Source organism: Strix aluco, chromosome 20, assembly GCF_031877795.1.
Source record: "Strix aluco isolate bStrAlu1 chromosome 20, bStrAlu1.hap1, whole genome shotgun sequence".
NCBI classification, from domain to species: Eukaryota; Metazoa; Chordata; class Aves; order Strigiformes; family Strigidae; genus Strix; species Strix aluco.
In genome coordinates this window covers 7,491,321-7,516,576 of record NC_133950.1, presented here as the reverse complement: position 1 = coordinate 7,516,576, position 25,256 = coordinate 7,491,321, and the positions used below count along the sequence as shown (strand labels likewise).

Below are 25,256 nucleotides of genomic sequence, written 5' to 3'. Positions count from 1 at the left end.
GCAGCCCTCCTACCAGCCCCAGCAAATACGTCACCTCTCAGCGGGGCAGAGCTGAGCCAGAAAGCCCCTCGACGAGCCAGGGATGTGGGTGCTGAAGCCTTCAGCCAGGCTTCCTTCCACGTCCCGTTACCGAGCACTCGGTGCCAGTGAATTTGGGCCAGACCTTTAAAACATCAGGTATCGGCTACAGTGAAAAGTAAGATATTGCCCTTGTGGGAGTATCGGCGTGACTTAAGATACGAAACTCTAGTATTTGTTTATGAGGTGGGTAGGGAAGTGTCAGATAAAGTTACATGAGACCTGCCAAGGAGATCAGATTTATCCTCTGTAACCTGATGGCATAAAAGGGGTCTTGAAGTCATTGTGTTCCCAAGTCTAATCCCCACTGGCCATAAAAACCAATCTGCCACCAAAGGGAGGAGATGAAGTGTTTTTAATAAGAAAATGAGCGGTTTGGTGCAATGTGCTTTTAATTGGATCAATTTTTCCTTTATTACACAATCTTTAAAAACCAAACACATACGTATAACCAGACAAACTCTTTCTCCAGGTAGAGAGCAGAAGCCAAACTATTTCATCACAGTCCTTAATTACTCCATTTCATCTCATGTGGCAGACGATTACAACATTGTGTGGGGGCACCACGGCAAGAAATAGAGCTCTGCAAAATCATCTCGCAGTCACTGTCGAGCTTTGTCAGGGGACATGTGTACCCCAGGCGAGGGACAGCAGGTTTTCTTTTTCCCTTTTCTGCCTGAAACCCAAAACTAGAAAAGCTGCAGGCGACACACACCCCCGGGCGCCGATCGCAGTGTCCTGGCCCACCAGTGCATCGCAGGGTAGTGTTATTTTTCTTGAATCTGAGTGAGAAGCAGATGACAGACGCTTTGTTTGAACTGTGTAACCAGGAACAGGCTGGGGTAACCAACTGCTCAGTTTACTGGACCAGCTTTTATGTCCCTTCAAGCACTCCAGGAAATGTTATTGCTAGTAGTGTGATGCTTATTGCAAAAAAAAATAAATTCATTGGAACAGAAAATGACAGAGGTACATATTATCATAGATAATATTGCTTCAATTATTCAGGTCCACGGTAGCTTCCTGCTTGGAGCAGTTCTTAAAAACAGCAGAAATGTTTAAAAGAGATCAGTAGGAGAGGAACTGCTATTACCATAATACTGGAAAAAATGCCTTGAGTTACAATGTAATTAACTGCAGAAGGGCCCAGTAATAGTCGTCATCTCCCCAAAACATACACGCAAGATGAGATTGGCTCCCCAAATTGCTGTTACATACCTTAGGCAACTGCCCCCCTCCCACCCAAAAAAGAGAAGTAGAGAATGTAAATAATTATGGGCAAGTTGGTAGCCTTGGTAAACACACGGAGCAGCTCAGGAGGAAGGGGGGTTCAGTTCCCTTGGGCTCCCTCAGCACCATCTACCGTGCTAGCGTCTTAGCTCCTACTCCCCTCTCCGCAAGCTTTTTCCAGTGAATTCTAGCAAGAGAAATAGGAAATAGCCCTGATGGAGGGGCACCTCCATCACACAGCTGGGTGTTTGTTGTGCTGGTCCTCTTCAGTGCTTTGGCTGAGCAGAAGAGGGAGAGAAAAAAAAAACCAAAATCCCACCAAAATCTGCTCCCAATGCTTCTTCTGCAAACCCTGTAACTGCCAAACAAGTGGCCAGAGCAGCAGCGGCTCTGAAGCCTATTTTACTTTGCTGTTTCAATAGGGGAAAGTATATGGGAGCTTAAAAAAAAATCACCTGTTGCATACATGTTGTAGCACAAGTAGCTAACAATTTGCTGTAGCATGGCAGCCACCATAAAATCAGCTTTTATGTTGTCTGTCGTGCCCCAAAATTTGCAACTACGTTGTTGATAGCAACAAATAAATGCACTGCAGTGTAACTATTATTTGAGGCAGATTAACATGCTACCACTGTGCCCTATTTAAATGTATCTTTCCTTCAATAAACTATTCTAGGCGAGCAGCACCACACTGAGGTACACATTTATCAGCCAGGAGAGTAGCACTGTGGGGGCCTTGGTTCACACAGCTGCAGTTTTGTGCTTCATTTGGCCTAAAGCCGTGATGAACGTGAACTCTGGTGCCTGCTGGTGCTGTGAAAAAAAATCTGAGGAATGTAGTGTTTTGCTGTGCAAGGGAAAAAAAGGCAATGCACCGATGGACGTGCTTCCAAGTATTAAAATAAAAAGCGAAAGTTCCCCCCCCATCCCCATCTCAGCAGTAGTTGCACAGACAAAGTGCAGATGAGTGGAAACCTATCGCTAAATGCAATGGTCTGGAATGCAGAATAGTGAAGTGCGGGTGAACGTACAATATGCTGCATTTAATCTCATTTACTACAATTTCCCAGTCTGACTCTCCCAGCCCTTCCCCCCTCCCCATGAAGCTCTAGATACCAGACATACCTTCCAAAGACAGTTTCCAGCATACATTTAATAATAAAACAACAGCAAGTATCAACCATAGGTTTCCCCTCTTCTTTTTTCCCTCCAGCCCCCTCCCTTTTTACCCCCTTCTACCTAGCAGAACTCATAGTAGTACAATAAAAGCCCAGTTGCCATCAGAGGGAAGTTTTCTGGCTCAGCTCGGTCTCCCATGATTGCACAGTACTCACTTCACACTGAACAGACACGGTTCACAAATGGCACGACAGGGGCGATCTTCTGAATACCAGAAAAACGGAGAGAGGAAACCCTCCCTTGTCAGTTTGAAGGTAAAGCTCCATCTCCGTGCAGTTTAAGAGGGCTATTTCATTTTATGCAGTGCTGCAATCAGAAATTGCTTTCTCTAGTAGTTGCCCAGACAACTGCTACCCGGTTCCTTGTGAGTACCACAGCGAGAAGAGGATTGCCTCTCTAGTCCTCCAAGGGAAGATGAGTTAGAGCAGTCAGTCAGGTTTATGGCACAAAGAAAGATACAACAGTTGAAGCTGGAAATGTAGGAGATGTGGCGAAAGGAGGCGAGAAGGTTTATGGAGTGACCAGTCATTTAGGAAGGAACCAATACTCCAGAAGGATGGATCCTTTCCCTCATGCTTGTTCTTATTTATTGTATGGATTTTATGTAAAGAAGAAGAAAAAGCAGACCATCACCACCATGTAAGCTATTTTGTTTCTAAACACCAAACATGACGACCTCTGTGCAAACCTCCTTTGGTTACGGCACAATCTTCCCGAACACCTGACACCACTTCCCGTCAGATTGCAAGGAGGCTGGAAGAATCTCTGCTGCCAAAAGGGGCTTTACCTAGAGACATGCCTTTAAGGGGTGGAATATCTTCTCAGATGGTAACTGTAGATCTTAATGCAATGATCCCAACAGTCCAGCACCAGCAGCTGCCCTTTGGGGGTAATGGCGATACCGATGGGACAGGTGAGTCCTTCCCGGATTAAGATATTATAGCCACCTCCTTTAGGAAAGTGCAGGATTTCTTTACGGCTGCTGTCAGCAACAATGAGGTCTCCCCTGGCATCGACGCACATCCCAGCAATGCACCTGAAATCCTCATTCTCGGAGAAGAAGTGGCTAATCTGGCGTCCCAGCTGCCCATCGGGGCCGACGGAGCCAATCGAAAAGCCTCCTTCTAAATGGTGTTCGTACTGCCGGTTTTCCAGGTTAAGCCCCAGCCCTTGAGTAAAGTATATGGTCCCTTCAGCATCGCAGGTGACGAACTTTGGGCGCACCGCACTACATAAGCAACTGTACTTCACTACCCCCACGCCGCGGTCCACCGTGAAACACCAGAGTTTGCCTCCTTCCACGTCGGTCACTACAAACTGCCCGGAAGGCAGAGCGGCGATGCCCCAGGGCTTGCTCAGCTGGCTCCGGTGACACGCCACGCAATGGCCATCCATGGTGTAGACCTTGACAGAGTTATCGTAGCTGTCAGTCACACCTATCAGGCCGTGGCAGTTCATGGTGACAGAAAGGGGAGTCAAATTGGGCAAGTCTGCTCCAAGGAAACTCAGTACAAAGCTATCGATTCCGCTAGGGCTCCGGCGAATCTCCTTCAGAAAGCCCTTGCGGGTAAAAACCTGGATTCGGAAATTGCCTCGGTCTGCCACAAGCACCTCGCCTTGCAGGGTGACGTGTAGGCTGACGGGGAGGTTAAACATCCCTGGCAGGCTGCCCTTGGAGCCCATCTTCTTGATGAAGTGACACTGCTGGATGCTCGTGGCTGCTTCAGGCATCCGTGGCTTGGCCGGTGAGGAATTCGGTGTGCAGCTGGCCTCTTCATGCACCAGGTCAGGCTCTCTAAACGATGCCGATGAGGATGCTGCAGTTTCCATCAGCGATTCCTCTACGTTAACGGTCCGGGGTTTCTTCACCACCTGCCCGATCTGCAGTGGTCCCACGTGGCTCACCTTCAGGAGTTCAACCTCTTGGAGAGTCAGCTCCCTTGGGAGACTGTTCGTCAGTTCTGGTTCTTCCTCGTCTGCTGCCTCCTCCAAGAGAGCTATATCTCCCTGCTTTATTTTGGCAAGGAAATAGTCACAGCGAGACATTATCTGCACTTCTGCTAAGTTCAGCAGATAAGCTTGCTCCTCCATTACCTGATTATTGACCTTCTCCACCTCAGACAAAGAGGTGGTGAAGAACTTGCGTGACCTGGCCAGTTCTTCCTGGATCTTGCGCTCTTCTTTGCTGTAATCTTGCAGAACTGCTTTGTATCTAGATTGCAGATCTCTCGAAACACCCTCCAGAGATGCTTTTCTTTTCTGCAGATCACCCATGAGCTCCCGAAGTCTGGCAAGCCTCGTCCCAAATTCCCTCCTACGCTCTTCAGCAGCCTCTTTGATAGCAATGACTCTATGTCCTTGGGGCATGTGTGATGTCTCCTTGCACGGCTCACATAAAACCAAGCTACAGCTCTTGCAAAAGTGTCTCGGCAACCTTCTCCCACAGACCTTGCACATGAGAAGACCCACCACTTCCCCCAGTCCCGCAGTGTCTATGATCTTCAGCACAGTAAGATTGTCAGTCAGCTGAGCTAAGCTTGTGATCCGCGTGATTTTGCTGCAAAAGGGGCAGCGTATCCCATTAATGCTGTTTGCTAGGAGTTTCTCCAAGCACTGTTTGCAGATGGTGTGGCCGCAGTGTAAGAGCTTGGGTCTCAGGTGCTCCTCAGTGAAGGACTCCATGCAGATGGGGCACTCCAGGACCTCTCGGAGCGCATCCGAGTTGAGGTGAGGGGCGGCAGCCATGGCTTTCCAAGGCAGCTGTAGCCGATGCAAAGTCTTGCACTCACATCTATTCCAAGGTGCTCCAATTCTGTCCAGAAAGAAAAAAGGAAATGATTTATGTTATTACCAGCAGTTACATATACACGCAATTTATTTCTGATTTATCACCCAGCCCTGGAAAAAAGAAGCCCAGTTAGCTTTTCCACGTTTGGAAAGGATGGATTAGTCATAGCTAATGTCAGAGTGGGCAAATTCCACAACTAACTTGCAGCTCCTAGTGCGATGATTATTCACTTGCAAAATTTATAAGTAGAACTGAAAGAAGTGTAATGGCAGCAATAAGGAAGCCCAATAGATATTGATGACTGAATCATCTCCTCATGGTGCCCATCTCCCGCTGCCAAGCCTCCGAGTTTACATAATTTACTGAAACCCAGGGAGATTAAACCAAGCATTCAAAATGTTGTGCATCAAAAGAGGAACCAGATGGTGCAACGCTTTAGGACATTAATATATCACCTCTGGAGACCTGCATTCAGATGTGACATCAGATACGAACGAACTAAATGTGGTTGTTTTACTCGGCTTTTCCAGATAGCCAAAATAAATTTTCAAGGTTTCATACATTTGCCAGAAAGTGAAACCAGAAGGAATGATTTGTCAGCTTCCACTCGTTCTGGGAGTGACTGTACATACTGAAAACACACAGCAAAGATTTTACGCCAGTGTATTTCATTAACCTCTGCCATGCTGCATCATGCTTCAGCATGCAAATTAAACACAGCTCGACGCAGCAGTGTTCGAGCAGGTATTTGCAGTAATGGAGTTAACAGACAACTCCAAACATTCGTTAATATATACTACAAGTATTCGCTATTAGTTCTTGAACTTAGCTTAATTGCATATAATTTCTCCTTATTTTACAGTCTTGCAGTGTTCTTGTATTCTGGTTCAGTTTTATACCACTCTGGTTGCCGTTCAGCTTCAATCCAGGTTTCTCCATCCTCACATCCCTCACAGCAGGGAGCAGATCCCAGCAGCTCTCTCGCTGAAGCAGCCATCCATTCAAAAGGAACAGAACAGGGTTCACATCATTAAGTTATTATTCAGTAGACTGGGTTTCAATACCTTTGCTATTGCATTGCTTAGCCATTAAAAGAAATGGGGAAGAAAACATTTCTTCTAGGGGGAGGGGAGGAGAAGGAAGTAGTTAGTCTTTAAAATGAAGAGACAGTCACAGAGGGATGTGAACAGACAGCTTTTTCTGAATAATGGCTGCATGCATGCAGCGCTCTCGCTTCCCTGCTGGGTCTGCCTGCTTCATCCTCGGGAGCGTTTCAGACAGAAAGGTTCACTGTATTTCAGTCTGCCGTTTGCTCAAGTGGGAGAAGACAACTGCAATGAAGAAAAGTTCTGTATGTTCATACAGAGAATGAAAAAAAATAATTTTAATTTATCGGCTGCAGTTCACAGTCCTTTAAAGCCCGTATTTCAGGAAGGGATTCAGTGGCGTAGCGGAATCTCCAAGTACCAAGCTGGGATCTGATCCTCGGCTCGACGGTGGCACGACGAGTGTCACATCCCCAGCCCCCGGGGAGCAGTCCAGGCGCTTGCTGCTGCTGGCACTGAATACGCTTCCCTTTTCTTCTTAGCGTGTATCTCAGCTGGGGAAGCAGCAAGCTGGGCACTGCTTCCCCTTCCCTTCTTCTGAGGGATGAAAAATCTGTATTTTAAAACGATTTTTAAAAATGAAACACAGGATAGCAGATCCGTTATTCTTATTTTCCTTGGAAATATGTCAAGAGACTTGCTTAGGGAAGGATGAGGGAGCAGCACAGACACCAGATACACCAGAGACTTACATAAAAAGCCACCTTTACAACAAGTATTTTCACTGAAGAACAGTGGCAGAGGGATTTTGTTTAGTTTTAAGTTAGGTTCGGTTTTTAGAAAGATGATTTGTACGACATTCTTTTCATGTATAAACCCCTTTTATCAGAATGCCAGCATGTGCCTTAGTAACGTGAAATTATTTTTACTGCTGCACTTTTTATCTTTATCTCACACTCAGTCATGCCTTCATGGAAGTTTCCTTAACCGTTGTTCTTGTGTATCAGTCCCTCCCAAGGCAGTTCCTCTGACGCAGAGCAGAGTATTGGAGAAAGCCTCAGCTGAGAATCAAGCTATAAAACTCTGTAAATTATGTGAGTTTGGTTTCCTTATATTCAAAAAAATTTCCTGCCATAGTTTTTCTTCTCACTCTGTAGTTTTTAGCTGGCGTGCGCGGCGAGACAACTAGTTGCACTTGTAATTCATAGCTTGTGTCAGGAACAAGTTAAAATCACAGGGTAGAGCTGCACAACCCGCCTTGTGCCTCCTTCCCCCCGCCCGCAGACCGCGAACCGCCCCCGCCCCGCCCGGCTCCGGGGGCTCCTGCTCGGGGCAGACGCTCGCGGCCGTTCTCGCCTGTCGCCCGCGCACCGGAGCGGGGTGATGTCGCGGACCGAAGCGCAGCCGCGGGTCCGGGGCAGCGGGAGGGCTCCCGGCGGGCAGACACGCGGCTTTAACGGCGGACAGGCCGGCAGGAGGCCCGGTCGGGACAAACCGCCGTTCTTACCGCAGGACGAACCCTCTCCTGCCCACCCCCCCCGCCCCCGCCGCCGCCGCCGCGGCCTCCGCGGGGTTCGAGCAGGTGCCCGGGCAAAGCCCGGCACGGCCGCGGCCTGAGGGGGCTCGGCAGGGCGGACCCACCGCGGCGCGGCCGCCGAGGGGCTCTCACCGGTGGGGAGCGTGTAACCCGTAGGCCGGCAGCGCCCACCCCGCGGCGGCGGGGGCCCAGGCGGGGCTGCCCGGCCCGGCCCGGCCCGGCCCGGCCCGGCCGCCCCCTCCCCAGCCCCGGGCCCGTGGCTCTGCGGGGGGTCCCGCCCGCCTGCAGGGGGCGGCGCCGCGGCGGGGCCCGGGCCGCGCCCTACCTGCCCGCCGCTCCCGGGCCGCGCGCCGCTCCCCAGCATGCCCCGCGCCGCCGCGCCGCCGTGACGTGTGCGCCGGGCCGCGGAGCATGCCGGGAGATGGAGTCCGGGAGGGCAGGGCGGGCCGCGGCCGGGGCCGGGCGGGCCGCGGGGCTGCGGGCGGCGGAGCGGAGCCGGCGGGGGGCCCCGTCCAGCGGGAGGAAGATCGGGGAGGGCAGGCGGGGCGCGCCCGGCGGCGGGAGCGGGGACCTGCCCGCGTAGGGCGATCCCAGGTCGGCCAGGCTCCCTCCTCCGCGCTTGTGCTGCAGCTGTTTCTATCGAGGAAAGTTAAAACACGTTTGGTTTCTAGTTTTGTTTTATTACGTGCAGTGTTTTATTTCCGTGCCCTTGCCCTGCTCAGCCGGTACTGTAGCCCCTTCCCTTCCCCCTGCCTTTCCCTCTGACGGCGTCCGGAGCGTCTCTTGGGTTTTGCGTCACCGACTGAAAATTTGTCTTTCTTGGTCCATTTCATAAACGGCATTGGAGCAGCCCGTGGTGTCCCAGGACAAAAAGGACTATTTTTAGGTAGAGAATAGCAAATGTAATCAGTTGATTGGGTGATGTGCATAAATATCATCGGTGGATAGATAGGCAGCTGCGGTCGCTTATGCAAGGACTTGCTCAGGGCACGGCCTGGTGAATATTAATTCCTCCCCCACAGTGGCTCCGATTCCGGCACTGGCGGCCAGTGGCCGGTGCAGCTGCTGTGGCACAGGCAGGGAATTACCAGTTTGTGGGGAATCGAGCAGTTACAGGCTTTGCCCTCGATCAGAGGAGAGCTTGCGTTGCTCGGTCATTGGCCTCATCTGCTCACGCCCGGGAGGCAGTGAAGGATGTCATCTCCGTTACACCCGCGCTGGGCTAATGAGCGGAGTCATTAATCATAGAATCAGACATTTCCCTCCTGCCTCTTCCCTCCTCCACCTCGTCCCTCCAACCTTTATTTCTGACCTCTCCGCCCCTCCAACGGATTCGCACGCTGCCTGCTGGCTGGCAGCAGCAGCCGGAGGCAGGGCTTTAGCCACTGGACCGTGGCTCTGCTCTGCCCTGGTGTTTCATGGGGTCGTGCTGGTGCAAGGGCCGTCAATAACACAGATCCCGTTCCAGCTCGGCTTTCACTCAGCCATCATGAGACTGCTTGACAGATGGCTGAGAGACCAGTTTTACTGTGACCCCGTGGCGCTGCACAGCAGATCAGGAAATGTCAGGGCTTGGGGCTTCCTTTGTGGGAGCAGGGAGAAGCCCAGGCCTGGGCAGGCGGGTCCAGGGGAGCCGTGTCCTTCACCCACCAGCCGTGCCACTGCTCCAGTGCCACCACCAGCAGCACCGCTGGTGCCAGCAGCGTGCAGGCAGTATCCTGCAGTCAGCCCTGCTCACGTGCTGATGTGCAGGTGGAGGTCCAGAGGCTCAGAGGAGTTCGCTGCCTGGGGAGGAGATGAGATGAGCCTGCAGTTTAACCATTTCCCGTAAACCCTGTGCGTGGCTTCTCCGGAGTGCGGCGCAGCCGGCACCGTGCTGGCAGCTGTGGGGTTGTGCCCAGACCTTTCAGCAAAAGCTGCAGCACATTTCCAGTGCTGCTTGCTCACCTGCGCCAGCAGCTACCAACCAGCACTAAGAAAGCACTAGCATAATGCAGCAGTTCTTGCCACCATCTGTTTTTGGTATTTTTTCTACTTTTTTTTATATAGAATAGAAGAGAATAAAATAGAATAGAATAGTTCAGTTGGAAGGGACCGATATCCACGCAGCAATCGGGAGCAGCAGGGATCAGCAACGTGGGCAGCATATGCACTCAAAGGCAGAGAGAGCAGATGCAAAGCCTGACCAGGGTTGCAAAAGAAAATGAGTGAGATTTACTGTCTCCTGTTTCATGCTGTGCTTCAGGCCCTGAGCAGCGAACCTCAGTGGGACCTCCTGCAAGCACCAGCAGTTTTCTGGGGGTATTGCTGTGCCCAGGGCGGGGACAAGGGGTTCAATCCTGGTTCCTGACATCACCAGGGAAACGCTCTTTCAGCCCCTGATGTATTTTCATCTAGGTTGGAAAGGACCTTGAAGATCATCTAGTCCAATTTTCCAGTGAATAAAAGTGGACGTAAGCACTGAAGCAGGGTGGTCTGGTGGATTTTGTGAGGGTGCCGATACCTGAAAAATGAACAATGTGAGGAAAAAAATAATGGTAGGAATAAGGAAATAAGCCTTTAATGCATCCTGGGGAGAAAACAAAGGACTCTGGATTTGGTTAGAGGTGATACGATAAGCCAATGGTGTTACCTACCATGTCAGAGTATGTGCCATGACAAGGAAGGATGGGGAGGCTGTTCAGCCCGGGACCCTGGTCACCCTGACCCCCTGGCAGGGGGTCCTGGAGCTACCCTTGCCGGGCTGAAGTGCCTCGGAGGCAGGGGCATGAGCACTGAGATGCTGCCAGAGGTCGGATGAATAGGGCAGGGCTTCTACTGCTCTTCCTGGGAGGCAGTGCAGGCAGCGGGGTGGCAGTGGGGACCGTGCAGGGCTCTGCAGAGCTAGTTCTTTGATAAAACAAGCTCACTGGTGATGCCTGCACTGTCCCCTTTTATAGAGGTTTATCAGTGGTCTCTAAAATATTTTCTTAATACCACAGGCTTGAAAGTCTGTAAATGTCTCACCTGATGCTGAGGTTAGCACAGAGCCTGCCTGTCCAACCTGTGGGCAGAGGAGATGGTCTGTCTTGAGATTCTCCCAGCCAGTACCTTTGGGATCAGCCCCAGGGCTGCGGGGCTGCCGTGGGCAGGTGGGGGTCACGGTGCGGCTGAGCCACGAGCACTGCGGTGAGGCTCTGCCCGCTCCTTCCAGTCGGGCATTGGGGCACTGAGAGTCCGCAGGGTCTGTGTTTAATTGAGTTAGATTAGTGGGCTGGCAGCAGCGGGCAGAGCATCAGGAGGGAGAGGGGGGTTTTCAGCGGGATGCTGCTGGGGGGACAGAGGCAGCAGGCAGCTGGCAGGGTGGGGGTCTCCAAACATAATGGGGGGAAAAAAGCGGTCACAAACCGTCATGTTCAGGAGATTACCCCGTGTTGGCACTCAGGGATGTTACGTATTTGGGTTGCCAGGCTCGTCTTTCCGAGGCGGGGGGCTCCCTGTAGGATGATGCCCCGGAGGTCCCGGCGGAGGGGGCCGTGGGGTGACAGCGACAGAGCGAGCGGTGGCGGGATCTCCAGCCCGAGAGCCATCCTCCCGCGATGCCACGAGAGGGCAGCAGGTCCTCACGGACCGCCGTGGCCACAACTGCCCCGCGGCCCCGCCGTGGCCAGCCCCACGCTGCCCCTCGCCACCCCACGCCGCCCCTCCGGCTGCTCGGGGGGGCTCGGTGGAGGCGTCCCACGGGTGCGCGCCCCTGGTTGTTGCAAGCCCCAGCGTCCCCGCTCCTGGTGTGTGCACTCGTGTGCTGCCTCTCCCTCTCGGGCAGGCTCTAGTCGTGCCTTCACCCAGGCTTCCACGCGGGATGCCGTGCCACGGGGTGGCTGCATTCCCCAAAAGTCGGGTGGCGGTTCCCAGGGTTCCCTCCCTCGCCCCAGCCCAGGTGTGAGCGCGGGCGACACGGTGTTGCCGGCACCGCCGGCCTGAGCCACGGCCGGGACGGTGTTTCCTGGGCGGCAGCCGGGGCTGGCACCGTGCTTCTTGCACACGCAGATGCGTGTGACAGAGGAGCACTGCTGGCTCCCCTGGACATCGCGCCCACACCTTCCTCGCAGCCCCGGGCTGAGTTTGCCCGTCACTAACAGCGCACGGCATTAAATCTGTCCAGGCTCTTCATGGACCTGTTGGTTACCGCACTGACAATATCTCACTGCAAGAGAAATTCCCAGGCAAACACAACTATTGATTTTCTTTCTAACTCTCTTTCGATGGATTTGCCAACAAATGGGGTAATACTCCACCAAGTAATAAACAGGCAGCATGTGCCAGCAGATGTGTATTGGCCGTAAATCCCCAGTGCCCTGCCCATGGTGGCACTAGTCTGTCCAGCCGGAGGATGGTGTAAAGGGGAGGTGGACCAGAATTACCTCTTCCTTGCATGAAGTGCAAAACCCAGGTCCTAAATCAGGCCCAGCCAAGCAGCACGTCGGTGTCGGTGGGGTTAACCTGCTGAGCCTGGAGGAATCCCTACCTGGGTCTGTTTCTGACGTTCCCTCTACGCCTTCATCTGGAGACCCTGCTCCTCTCCTTGTTCCAAGCATTTCTGCTGTTGAAGAGCTACCACATCCTACCCCTAATGTGGCTGCATTCTTGTGGTAAGTGGAGTGATTCCCAGTTTTGGAATGACTTGGGATCTTTTGGAAGAGGTGCTGTATAAAATGCTGGACCACTAGCAAACCCATCATCTCCTGGGAGCTGTCAAGACAAAACAGCACTCCAATACAAAAGAATTAGGTAATTATGCTTTTGTTATTGTTATAGTAGGGGTGTTATCGTGCTTCCCTCTTGTCCAAGCACTAGGAGGTGCTGCCGGTAACGCTGGAAGCACTTCCCCACATCTGCAACTGGTACATCCCAAGCAGGGACCCCTTCACGCTGTGCAGGCATCACCTCGTACTGCGGGGTTATTAAATCCTGGTGGAGCACAGAGACAGAGCCAGGCACCCCAGCAGGCAAGCGGTACCTCTGCACACTCTGCGCTGCTCATCCTCCCTTTCTTACGCAAGGCTTGACGCTTGGCGGAAGGCTGTTATTTTATTTGTTTTGTTGTGTTGTTGTTTTTTTTTTTAAATACATATTTCAGACAAACAAACAAACTAATAACTCCCACAAGTTGCCGTGATGCGTCTAACCACATCCGCGGTGCTGTGCTTCCAAACAGATGTGGCCAGGATTCAACTGAGTTGCCAGCAGCATTAGCAAAAGCATGTTCAGATGCAAGGGCTGATAAGGAAACCCTCTCTCCTCACTGCTGCCGTGCTGCAGCCCCTGCAGCCAAGCCTCATCCTCCTGCCAGAACGGGGCCTTTGGAGCACCCTAGTAGCAGTCACCTGCAAAACCCTTCACTAGGAGCGAAGCAGAGGCTTTGCAAGAGCAATCTGAGTGCCCTGGGAGGTTGTCCAGTCATGGGGTTTGTGCAATGTGGACCTGAATGCTAAAGCTGGATTTACTTTGGACTGGACCTGGCTTGCAGTGAAGACAACAGGAGGGTTTCTGTTGGCTTCACTGGCAGCTGGAGATGGCATTGCAATGGTATGTTGCAGGGTCTGGTTCTGATTCTCTCCAATCCAACAGCAAAAACTTCCTTTGACTTCATCAGGAATAGGGTTGGGCTGCCCCTATTTTTGTTCAAGAAGCAGCGAGTCAGCTGGGCCTCGGCACTGACGAACAACTAGGTAATAAAAGCCAGACCGAGCCTCCAGGAACACGCGGGGTTTCTCCAGTTCACTGTTGGGTTTGCTGTGGGGAGAGCGGGCTGGCCCCTGAGCCCCCTTCTTGTGTGCAGCTGAGCAGACGACCGAAACTCAGCTCAGACATAGGAGAGAGGGAGATAGAGGGACCCTGATCACTTCTCCCTTGGCTACAGTTGCAATGGCAGGTCCAGGAATAAAGGAGTGTGTTTTGGGGGAAGATACCTCCCAGATCTGAATAACTCCTCTGTGAGAAGCCGTGAGTGGTGGATGATGTGGGTGCAAAGAGAAGGAAGCACAGTCTCTGTCAAGGAAATCACCAGCTTTCTAGGGATGAGGCACCTGAAGCTGATGCTTTCCACCCCCTGAGCAAGCAGATGAGGAGCAGCAGTTCCTCCTCATGGCCTCTCCCTGCTCTGGAGGAGCTGGCTCACAAGCAGGTTGTGCAGCTGGCACTCTCAGGATTTAATAGCAGAAATGGGGTGATTATTTTGTTAGGACTGTAATTAAGCCCCCAAAGCTCGTTCCACAAAAGCTACCAGGAATTGCTATCCAGTGCTGATGACTTCCAAGTGCTTGTCTGGATGAGAGCTGGCCATTTGGCAGTGAAGCCCGTCTCCCTTTGCTGAGCCACGTCCTATTTCACTTTCCTCTTTTGGAGTTGTACCCAGAACCTTTTCGGTACAAGGGAGCACTGTGGATACCTTCCCAGCAGGCTGAACCAGTAAGCTCGGCTACAGTAACCCCTTACATCCCCAAGAAGCCAGTCTGCAAAGCGATCCTTTTCCCCAAAGTGTCTGGGGTTCAACTGTTATAATGCGGATTAAATGCAGACAGCCCTTTCTACCTTACCTGTGAAGTTTGCTCTGCTGACAACTCTCCCATGAGTAGGCTCCATGGTTAATCTGTTGCTGAGTGCATGGCTGCTATGGAAGGGGAGCTGCGCTATTCACACAGTTTTCTACCCTACTTTATTTGCAGACCTCTACGCTTTTCCCTCTGCAGCTCCATTTGATGACTGCTGCTCCTGAAAGGGCTTTGCTCCATCTGGGTTTCCTTCAGGAGGAAGGAGGAACCCTCACTTTCATGTCAGTCCCTTTGGAGAACTCTTGAAACCGCCACCTCCACCACCCCCAGCTACAGTGCCCTTTCCTGGGAGCGACAGACGAAGGAGGCGGCGGGTGGTGCAGGATATGTTGGATGAGCTCATGTTCATTTTCTTTGCTTGCTAAAAGGGCTGTGTTGTCAGGGTGGATGCTGAGGGACGGCTCTCCATGTCTAGTCCACCATTTGCAGGGAAGCCGTGTCATTTCCTTCCCCATGGTGACATGTCTGTTGGAACACCACTGCGTGGAGCTCTATCTATACTCCTGGATGGGGCAGCTCATGCAAACACTTGAATCTAAGCTCTTACATCTGCATCAGTTGGGGGGGTCCCTCAGCATGGGGCAATGCAGGGAGACTGGAGTTAGCACTGTCCTGCAGACCAAAATTCTTACTCAGAGGTTTATTTTGCTCCTTACTTGCCTCGGCTTGCTTCTTGCAAACACAGACCGTAACTGAGGAGGACCAAGGGAGGTTTCTCTTCCTGCTTATTCATCCCACTCCTTACTGCTTGTTTGTACTCGAAGAGCACCTGAGCCCACAAGCACTGTGTGCCCATGCATCGTGTGCCCTGTGCTTCAACGCGGAGAGGGTGGGTGACACGGGGGGAGAAGCACAGAGCAGACGGCTTGGAACAGAGCCTCCAACAAGGCATTCCCAGAGCGGTGCTCTAGCAGCTGGACCGTGCTGCCCATCCAGCCTGGGCTGTCTCCAGGTCTTCCAGATGTTGGGGGAAGCCTATATGAGCAATTTGAACAGTGATTTTCAGAAAGCCTTTTAGAAAGGCTTGAACTGTGCGCCGCATCTCCAGACAAGCCTTAGCTAAGCTTAGGCTAAGCCATAGCCTGTGTTAAGGACACATCCAGACATTTGATGCTAGTGGTCTCTAATTCTTAGCTATAAAGTCACTGATTCCGGAAGGAAGGTTTGATATCCTATTGCCAATCATGAGATAACTGATTCCACTTTCTCTTCAGCTCTGTGTTCATGTTGTCCCTTAAAGCGTGGCTCCAAAGCTTCCTTCCCCATGGAGGATCTCTGAAATCACTGCTTCAGCTCTGGTGCAGCCTGGAAGTGGCATTGTCATCTTCTTTCTCTTCTACATGTAATTTAGTAGTGATGTTAAAAAAAAATACGTTACTCTTATCCAGAAGCGAGAAGAGGCTCATGGTATCACCTGTAGCTTCCCTCTTTCTGAGCCACACAGTTTATCATGGCTTCATGGTTTTCCCTTATGAGACTTGAAGTTGCCTGGAGCTGCTCTTCTAGAAAATTATTTCTCCAACTCTCATTTTCCATGTCTGTGTACACCACTGTCTCCCTAGATGTTGAGGTATCTCCTCACAGCCGTGTTTTAATTTATCTTAGCAACTGCCCTCCTTTTATTACACTGAAAGATGGGTTGGTTGGAATTTGCTCGTTCTTTCTGTGACAGCTTTGATCCTACACACAGAAGTGTTCCCTGACAGCCAGACAGCAGGGAAGGGCTGTCCCTAGCCTGAGGGGCTTCGGGAGTCATGAATGAATACTGTGTTTACTTGTATTTCTAATTGACTAGTGCCTTGCCAGATCAGCTGCATGTCACTGCAAGCATTGAGACAATCCTCCTTCTTCTACAGCTCCTTCTTGGGACTGGGAAGTTGTTGCTGGAGGCAACAGCCATCCAGCTCATGGTGTTGGGAGCCTCGTTTGGGCACAGGGTGGAGAAAGGCTTTTCTTCTGTAGGTCTATCACCAGGTTATAAAAGTTGGGCCTTACTTCTTGGATCAACCCAAGAGGTGTGTTTATAGGTAAGGAGTTTAAATACAAGTGTACAGGACAAAGATGGGAGTCCTGTCTCCTTTGCTCTGGGTATCACCAGGTGCAATACTTCCCTTGTCTTAGTGAGCATTTGGACGAAGGCAGAACAAAGTAAGGCTCTCCGGGTTTATGGCCTTGTGGTTAAGACCACAAGGAAGTTTCACAATGGGTTTTAAAGGACTGAATATTTCCTGAAAGCCAAGTGTTGACAGTTTGGTTTTGGTAACGCTTCCATCTGTTTCCCGTACGGTGAGTTTGTTCCGGAACCTGCTTAGCCCCTCTGTCAAGAGGGGGTGATGACTACATCTCACAATGTAGTCTCTGCAGCCTCCTTTGGGTCCATCCCATGCCCTGGATAATGTGTCACCCAAAAGAGAAAGCTAAGGACAACAGGGACTAGAGAGGGCTGGCATTGGGTGGGGGTGAGGGCACTCAGCTCTTTGACCTGGTCTCTTTGGAGTGGTTTCTCTTTGACAGGGAAGATACACTTGGGTGGTTTTGTTTCATTTTGAAGTGCAGAAAGTGAATATGCAAGTTGCATAAAAAAGGAGAACATGGTCAGTTCTATCACTCTAGAAGTGCTTGTCTGAAAATGCTCACACTTTCTACCCACTCCCAAGCAGTGACCTGCAAGTCCTGTTTTTCTCCTTCTCTCCTTGACCTTTCTGGTTTCCTGCTCCCATCTGGCCTTCAGCAGTCACGTTTATCCTGGCTGCAGCAAAGTTTGGGTTTGGGAAGATGACTGTGCTGAAATTTTTTTAATGTTGTTTGGTTTCTTCCCTTTCCCTAAACCAGAAACAACTGAGCTTGGAAACAAGAAGGAGTTGAAATCCATGCCCTTCATCACCTATCTCTCAGGCCTGCTGACAGCACAGATGCTGTCTGATGACCACCTCATCTCAGGAGTGGAGATTCACTGCGAGGAGAAAGGGCGCTGCCCATCCACTTGCCATTTGTGCCGGCGCCCTGGCAAGGAGCAGCTCAGCCCTACACCGGTTCTGCTGGAGATCAACCGAGTGGTGCCTCTGTATGCTTTGATCCAGGACAACGATACCAGGGAGGTGAGTGAGCCGGTGATGGACCAGCTCCACCACTATGATCCCACCTTAGTCCCCTCTCAAGTCTGCCTTCCTCAGTCTCTGCATAAATGTTGGGTTCCCCAGAGCAGGACAGTGGTTTTGTGTCTATGTTTGGTGGGGAACACTTCAGACTGGGGTCAGGGATGGAGCTGCCAGATCCTGCTGCCCACCACCTACAGCCCTCACAGACCCGTGTCTTCTTGCCTTCAGTATGGTGAAGGCAATGCCGTAAGCAGCCAGGGCCATGGCCGTTCCTGGTGTCCCCCCACAGCAAACACCAGTGGGCAGGATGTACCCTGTGGAGGGGTCTTAGGAGCCAGTCACCAGATCAGTTTTTCCCTCCTGGCTCCGAGATCCCAGCCATAGCTGTGCCAGGGGTGGCCAGAGCCCTGCAGGGCTCCAGTGTGGCTTTGCAAAGTGTCTGTGCAGAGGGAAGGAATAACCGGCCCCTTGGGACAGTCCTGCAGCCACAGGAGGTCACTGTTACTCCAGGAGGGACCAGCTGAGCTGGAGGTCACCCTTCCCTGGGGCTGGGCTCCTCTGCCTCCTGCAAGAACTTAATCCTTATGGACACTGATTTCTCACTTTCTCAGTTCGCTGCCGCCCCCCATCCTCCTCCGCAGCCTTCTAACCCCAGTCTCAAGTCCAGAAACGACAGACCTGCTTAAAGTCACTTATTAGCACTGAGCCTGCACTTGATTAAGATGCCGGGAGTGAGCCAGTGTGCAGCAGCTGTGGGTGGGATGCAGAGGGAAGCAATCCTAGCACCTGGAGGTGTGACCACTAGGAGTGATACTTCATCCCCTTCCCAGATCCATTGACAAAAGAGCCCCCATGCTTCTCCTGGCACTCAAGTGCTTTATGAGAACCATCTCTCCTTGCCTACCTCTTGATCTTGTTCTTGCTTTCCCATCTTATCAGCCCTCCTGGTTCTTCCATGCAGCTGAGCCTGACTTCCATACCTCAGTTCCTCTCTCTTTCCAGCTATTTTCCTCAAACTCCCTTTCTCCTGCTATTTTCTCATCCTTCATCCTTTCCCCACCCATGTCTGCCCTTCCCACTGGCCATTTTGTGGACATTGACCTGCCAGTACCAGCATGTCCAAGGCAGTGCTGGGTTGGGACATTACAGGTACAGGGGGAGCAGTGGGAAAGTTGGTTTCCCTCAGGCAAGAAAGATGTGCTTCCCAGCAGCAATCCACAAGAAGACGTTCCTTTTGGGGTACAAGAGGTAGGTCAGCCAGTGGGGAAGGGGTAACAGCAAGAGTAAGCAGAGTCCAGCGGGATCTGGGGGATCTCCATGGACCCTGCTCACTGCCAGCTCCCCTTCCTAGCCCTGTGCCTAGGTGGCAATGCCACCCTGCCTCTCTGGCCCTGGCTGCAAGGTCCCCTCCTTCTCACTTGTCCCCCCAGCCCTGCCGATACTGCCCGCTCTGCTGGGCTCGCTTGGGGCTCCTCCTTGTCCTGGGGAGCTGGAGACTGTGTTTCACCAGCAGCAGCCTCCTTCCTTCCCTCCTCCTTCCCCTGGCTCCTGCAGAGGGCTGGCCCCATCAGCTGCAGCTGGAGGACAGCCCACATTGTGCTTTCTGCTGAGGCACCGGGAAAACCAGCAAACAAACACGCAAATAAACAAAATCCCAATGAAGCAACAAACAAGAGAAGCCCCAGACATCTTCCAGAGGGCTTCATTCGATGCTTCACTCCTCCTCCTCCTCCTACCTGCTCACCCAGAGCATCTCTCACAAGATGCTCTCATGGCATCGTGAGCTTGGGGATGAGGGACACCCATGGGGACAGGGGCATGGCCTTCCCCTTGCCTTCTCCCGTTGGTGGAGAGGGAGGGTGACCATGAAAGGTAAAGGGGTCTAGGGGTGGTGGAAAGCTACCACCACCACAAGGGCATCACCCTGTCACCAAGACCCAGCAGTATGCCCTGGTCCACTGTGAGTGTGCCAGCAAGCCACCAGCTTGAACTGCTACCTCACTCTGCACACTGGGATAGGCTCCCAAAGGGCAGGTGCTGTCAGGAGCATCTCATGGACGGTCTGGATGATGAAATGTCCTTTTTCAGCATCAAGTAGGAAGCCTGGGGGGAGATCCCAGGCACTAGCAGAGTGGCGTTTGCCTGTGGCATAAACAAGATTTGCAGATGCCTGGACTGAGTCAAGTCCTGCACCTCTGAGAAGCGTTCATGTGGACAATACTGAATTGATACAGCAAATGCTGACCTTACAGGAACTGCAAGCAGTTCCCAATTCCCCCATAGTATTAAAAAAATAATAATTGTAAACAATGAAGGTCTTTCTCTTTGCATATATGTCCACATAGGTAATTATATATGTGTATGGAGAGAAAGCAAGGTCAAAATAAGGTGGATACTAACATCTATAAAGTTTACTGAAAATTTTCCCATATAAGTGTAGCAGCAGAGATGAGGCAAGACACAGGTAAAGACATTTTACCCACTTCAGTACATGTAGGTTTTTTCAGTAGGTTTGTCTTTTCATCTGACTCAGTGCAGTGAGTTATGCACTTTTTAAAATTTACAACTACCACACGGTACAAGGCCGTGTTCTTGGTTGCTGATGACCTTGCCAGACTCTTAAGTGCTGGGGTTTAAGTTTCCATGCTGGGTGTCTGCCTTGGGCTGATTTGTGATTTTTTCGATGTGTGCATGTTTGATTTCAGCTAAAACTGACCATTTCCAAGAGGGAGATTAGGTGAAAATATATTGCTTTGCCCATACAAAATAAGTTGGAAAACTCTTTATTTCCACATCATTGGGAACTGTTCTTTTCTTCTTGTTTGAAGCAAGGGCTTGAAATTTAGAAGGGCTCCGGGAGTCAGGTTTTGCCTTTTGCTGCCCACGGAGCATTTGTCCGGAGACATTTGTGCTGTGAACTTAAGGGAACTCTCTGTTGTGTGTGATCAGCAAGGGCTTGGTCTATCTCCCCAGTCCTTCTCAAGCATCGCTCTTGCTCCCAGCCACAGGGAAGAGCAGCGTATCAGGGCACTGCCAGTTATTGATGGCCCCTCTTTTCCTTCTTGCATGCAATGAAAACTATGGATTGAGCCCCTGCTAGGAGGTGTTTCTATTTCCCCCTGTGGTTCAACAGCGTTGATCAGAGAACTTGCACAGTCACTGATAGCTGCAGCCTGGCTGGGGACTTTGGCAGCGCTGTGCTTGAAAGTCTAAGCACCTTTTGAAGGGCTTTGTTGAGTGGCTATTTCATAGCTGTCATGGCTGATGTGGCTGTGGGTGGAAGGTTTCACAGAGTAAGGACTGCTTGCTAGAACAGAGGCAGTGCTGGAGTCCTCTCTCCACCAGTCCTGGCCAGCTGGTGAGATTAAATTAGTCCAAGTAGGTCCATAGTTCCATTGCTCTTCACTCTAAATGCTCATGACATGAGTTCAAAGGATGTAAAGAGACAGAGAAGCTATGACCTTGGCAGTGACTTCTGGAATCTGCATTATGTTTTGGTTGACGCCGTCTGCCCCTATCTCTCTTCTGCTTCACTTGGGCTCTGCAGCAGCGCAGACACCAGAGCGGTCCTTCTGTTGCCATGTCCAGATGAAGCTGGAGGACATTCTCCACTAGAGAACTGTGGAAGAAACCTCCACCAGTGTCAGTGGCTGACCAGGCCCAACTTCTATCCGATGTGGCAAATTGCCCCTGACACCTCGAGGGCAGGATGCTATTGGGTGCATGTGATGGGAGAGAAGAAAGACATGGTGGTGACCCTGGCTGATTTCCCTCTAGCGAACATCCTGGAGCCGAGAAAGATGAGAGCTGGACATCACCCCAGCCAGAGTGCCAGGCTGTACTGGCCTTCCTCCTCCACATTCAACACAGTGCTGCCTGCCCTCACCCCATGGGATGGGCAACATACTTCTTACTGCCCAGCATAACCCTGGAGTCCACCAAGAGGCACGGGCTGAGAGAGTGAGACCCCAACTTTGCATATTCTACAAACCTCCATATCCTGTGGCTGGGCTGCAGGAAGGCAAGCCAAGCAGCTCACCCTGAGAGGCACCAGGAGGAGCGGGGATGCCCTGTGTCCCCCATCCCTCCCAGTGACAGCACCAGCCTGGAGCGTGGCACCGAGACCTGGAAGATTCAGTGCACCCTGGAGCACCTTTGACAGAGATGCACGTGTGCGTGGCCAGAGCCTCAGGGCAGCTGTGGCCAGCGGTGGGGAAGAAAGAGGCAGATGTGTTCAGCAGTGTAGTCCCTCCTGCTTGTGGTCTGTTCCTTTCCCCCCCCCCCGCAACCCGAAACAAACACAGAGCCGCTCCCGCAGAGCAGCTCCGCCAGCTGCAGAAGTGCTTAGAGGGTGGTGTGGTGAGGGGGGTGCGGAGAAGGGAGGCAGGAGAGATCAATCTCGCTCCTGGTGGGAAATGGACTCAAACCCCTGTTGTTTGTATTTAAGGAGACAAATGGATGTGGAGCCTGGATTTTTAGAAGACCCCTAGGACCTTGATTTAATTCAAAAATTGAGTTCTCTCAGCATTTGCCTGCAGCCACGGCCTCCCTGCAGCACACATGACCCAACCTGCGGTGTGGAGGCTTGCTGGGGGGCACGTCCCCGCACTGCCCACCCCATCGGCCTTGGCAGGAGCCCGGCGTGTGGCTGGGACCTTGGCAGGTCCCTCGGTGAGAGCTGCTTCACTGTCTGTGCATGGACCACGGTGTGCTTGTGCCAAAAGTGCTGCACGCTGGGCACCTGCAGAGCCCCCACTGGGTCACCGCCTGGGACAGCAGCTCTTGAGGTTGTAGTAAAATTCCCCATCGCTCCTTCCCACCCCTTGCCTGCGAGCACCCACTGGCCCCATGGAGCCATCTCTTGCTGAGCAGAGGATGGCCACCACTGACCACTTCAATGTCTCCAGGGTGGCCTTGGCCAGGGTGCTGGGAGTGAGGACCAGGGGAGCTGCAGGCAGTGAGTGTGCCATGCTCGTGTCCCAGGGGAGTGCTGCGCTGGCTCCAAAGACTGCCCGAGCCCAGCCAGACAGGCAGATGAGTTATCACGGACCAGAAGGCAAGCTGGGACAAAGAGAGGGGAAAACACCTTTTTCATTGTCCCATCCTCCATGCTTCAAACTTCTTACTCTCAGCTCGCCCTGAAGATGATGGAACATGTGTCCTTCCTCCCCCTGGAGGGGGCTAGCTGCTTGCACAGATGATGGCAAAGTGGTGGTGGCAGTTTCAGAGGGAGCTGCACAAACTGGTGTTGCTTTTCCTCCTGGGTCCAGCTGATCTCCATGCCCTTGCTGCTTGCTTGCTCTGATGGCTGTATTTCAGCAGAAGTGCAAAGTGTAGCTGGTTTTGATGGTGGTTCAGGTTTCGGGGGTCAAGGTTGTCTCTCACTCACTGTTTTAAGGCACAGTGTGATGGAGCCATGCCCTGACTGTATACTTGGAGCCCTTCTACGCATTTTTACCAACCCTGAATTACCAGGATAGATGGTCTAAAGGGCCCACAATGGGGTGAAACACGTTCATCATACCTCCATCGCTGCCTGTCTGTCAGGGCAGTGGGGAGTCCACCCTTGTTTATGTGGTCTGGGCTCACCGTTGCAGCTCTCCAGCCCCTGGGCAAGGAGCTGGAGTATCCAAGTGTATCACTAGCGCTGTGACCCCCCCACTTTGGTGTTGACATTGCCCTCAAAGGGCAGGGCAGATGAAAAAGAGCACACCTGAGAAATCCGGTGCTCCAGGAGCCCAACACTGTTGCCCTGAGACCCCGTGGTCCCGCAGCAGGAGATTGCCTTGTCGGGCATTGTCTGGGCTCTGCTACTGGCTTTGAAATCATGATTGTGCCTTGGAGAGGAGCCCTTGACTCCACTGGGTAAACATTGCCCATGCGGCCATCCCGGTTCAGCCCGTAGGGAAGCAAACCTCTGTAAGTGAAGGCCAGAAACATGACTGGAGGAGATTGGTCCTAGACTTGAGCAGGACTAGGGGAAACATGAACCTGAGGGGGAGGGACAGAGGAATTGAGGCAGAGGCTGGAGAAGTCAAATCTGGACTAATTTCTCAGGGAAGAGTTTGGCCGTACTCCTCGAATCCCATTCAGGAGGGCAGATACCTGGGCCCTTCCCATTGCCCTGTATCTCAGGCCTGGTTCTCCTGATGTCCTCTGCCCGCCTGGGCCTGGCAGGAGGAGGGTGAGGTTTTGCAGGATGCTATGGGGACAGGGTGAGAGGCCTCCCCGAGGCCATGGGCTCACTTTGGCCCCCCTATAGCACCCTATAGCAGAGCCACTGGAGGACAACGATCCTCCCTGCACATAGGCAGCTTCCATAGAGCAGCCTCTGAAGGAGTGGAGGGCTGGTGCCAGGGATTTCTTTTTCCATCGCCAAAACTGAAAGGGAGGCAGGGCTAGTGGAGACAGTGTTTGTATTGTTGAGGTGAATTTTTTGTTTTGGTCTGGGGAGCGGGGTTTTTTGTTTGGTTTTGCTTTGTTTTAATATCTGCTAATTGGCTCTTGTCCTCCTCCTGGTGCACTTGAGCATCCTGCTGCAGCTCTAGCCCACATCCGACTCGCGTTACCAGGGGAAGAATAGCCGCATTGTAACCGCCCTGATCGTGCTATAATGGGGAGCTTTGTAGCCGAGGTGTGAAAACGGAGCCGGCTCCCCAGGACGGGACTCTCACTGCAGCGTGAAGTCTTTTATTTCCCCTGCTGCCAGGTTTTACAGTGTCCTCTGCTGCTCCCTCAGATCCCATAAATAACAGAAACCAGGATGCTGCCCACCCTGGGTCCCTTCCAGCACCCTGACCTTTCCGGCAAACCGCTGATGTGCCTTCCCAGGATGAAGTGCTGGTGATCCTGCTCCCCAGGGACAGGCAGCCGGAGGCAGGGAGGGTGTGAGCAGCACAAGATGAGATCACCTGCCAACAGCAGTAGGGAAACTTCATCCTCCTTTGCTGTGAACCTGGAGCAGACTTTCAGACGCGAACTGCATGATCCTGGAAAGAGTCTCTGGCCTGGGAAATCCTTAGTTTTCCTCCCCCTCTATTTTTTTTCCCTCCCCTCCTCCCAGAGATGTCTAGACTTAAGGAACAGCATTTATCTCCTGTGAACAGCACTGGCATGGAAAGCTTTTCCTCCGGCCACCCTGTCATCATGGTAGCATCCCATTCAGACTGTGAAACCCCTTCTTGAGCCTGCATCCCACAGTCTTCTTTCCCTTGATGTCATTATTGCTGTTGCTATCTACAGACTGCTTGGAGCACAGCAGTCTGTGGGAGCTCCGGTCAGTGGCCCTGTTGTGTCAGGCACTGTATGGGGTGGCATCACTGGGTGACCGGATTTGCTGGTGAGCAGAACAGGGCTGCACCTCACCAGGCAGCCCTCTGCCTCCTGCCTGCCCACGAGGGAAGGTGGTGATGATGTGCAGGAACCATCTTCATTCTGCAGATAGGAAGGGACAGAATGTCTCCCTTGACTGCTGTGTCCCTGGACTTGGGACTGAGCCTGTCTGCTGGCATGACCCAGCCTGCTTCCACTCTTCTTCCTTTCCTTTTACATTGAGAAGATCAAACAAGCCAACAAAGACCAGGGAAACCAGTGCAAAACCCAAAATGTACCAAATTCCTAGCTTCTAGATCATCTCCACTATCTCCAGCACATCTCTGTCCAGCCTGCATGCTCATTTGTGGTGGTTTTTTTGTCTCCCTGTATTTC

The 25,256-nt window shown here is 52.2% G+C and overlaps 2 protein-coding genes across 8 annotated transcripts in view; one reads left to right on the top strand and one right to left on the bottom strand.

Annotated features, from left to right (window-relative positions):
- ASTN2 (astrotactin 2) overlaps positions 1–25,256 on the top strand; it is a 360,643-nt gene that overhangs the window by 237,979 nt on the left and 97,408 nt on the right. For all 3 annotated transcript variants that reach the window (XM_074846673.1, XM_074846674.1, XM_074846676.1), the window contains one exon: positions 17,284–17,549. In XM_074846673.1, the coding sequence (XP_074702774.1) occupies positions 17,284–17,549 (266 nt within the window). The remainder of the gene's footprint in view (positions 1–17,283; positions 17,550–25,256) is intronic.
- Positions 453–8,247, bottom strand: TRIM32 (tripartite motif containing 32). Of its 5 annotated transcripts, XM_074846680.1 has the most exons (3): positions 8,184–8,212; positions 6,136–6,259; positions 453–5,299 (listed from the first exon to the last, which is right to left on the bottom strand). In XM_074846680.1, the coding sequence occupies exon 3, from the start codon at positions 5,230–5,232 to the stop codon at positions 3,289–3,291; it is 1,944 nt and encodes a 647-aa protein (XP_074702781.1). In that variant the 5' UTR covers positions 5,233–5,299; positions 6,136–6,259; positions 8,184–8,212; the 3' UTR covers positions 453–3,288. The 5 variants fall into 5 exon arrangements, with proteins under 5 accessions (XP_074702781.1, XP_074702780.1, XP_074702778.1 ...); XM_074846679.1 differs by lacking the exon at positions 6,136–6,259 and having other exon boundaries at positions 8,184–8,247; XM_074846677.1 differs by lacking the exon at positions 8,184–8,212 and having other exon boundaries at positions 6,136–7,860.

Coding starts and splice junctions, on each gene's coding strand:
- TRIM32 (XM_074846677.1), bottom strand. CDS start 6,272: ATGGCTGCTTCAGCGAGAGAGCTGCTGGGATCTGCTCCCTGCTGTGAG. Junction 5,300..6,135: donor TACAAGAACACTGCAAGACT/GTAAAATAAGGA, acceptor CTTTCTGGACAG/AATTGGAGCACCTTGGAATA.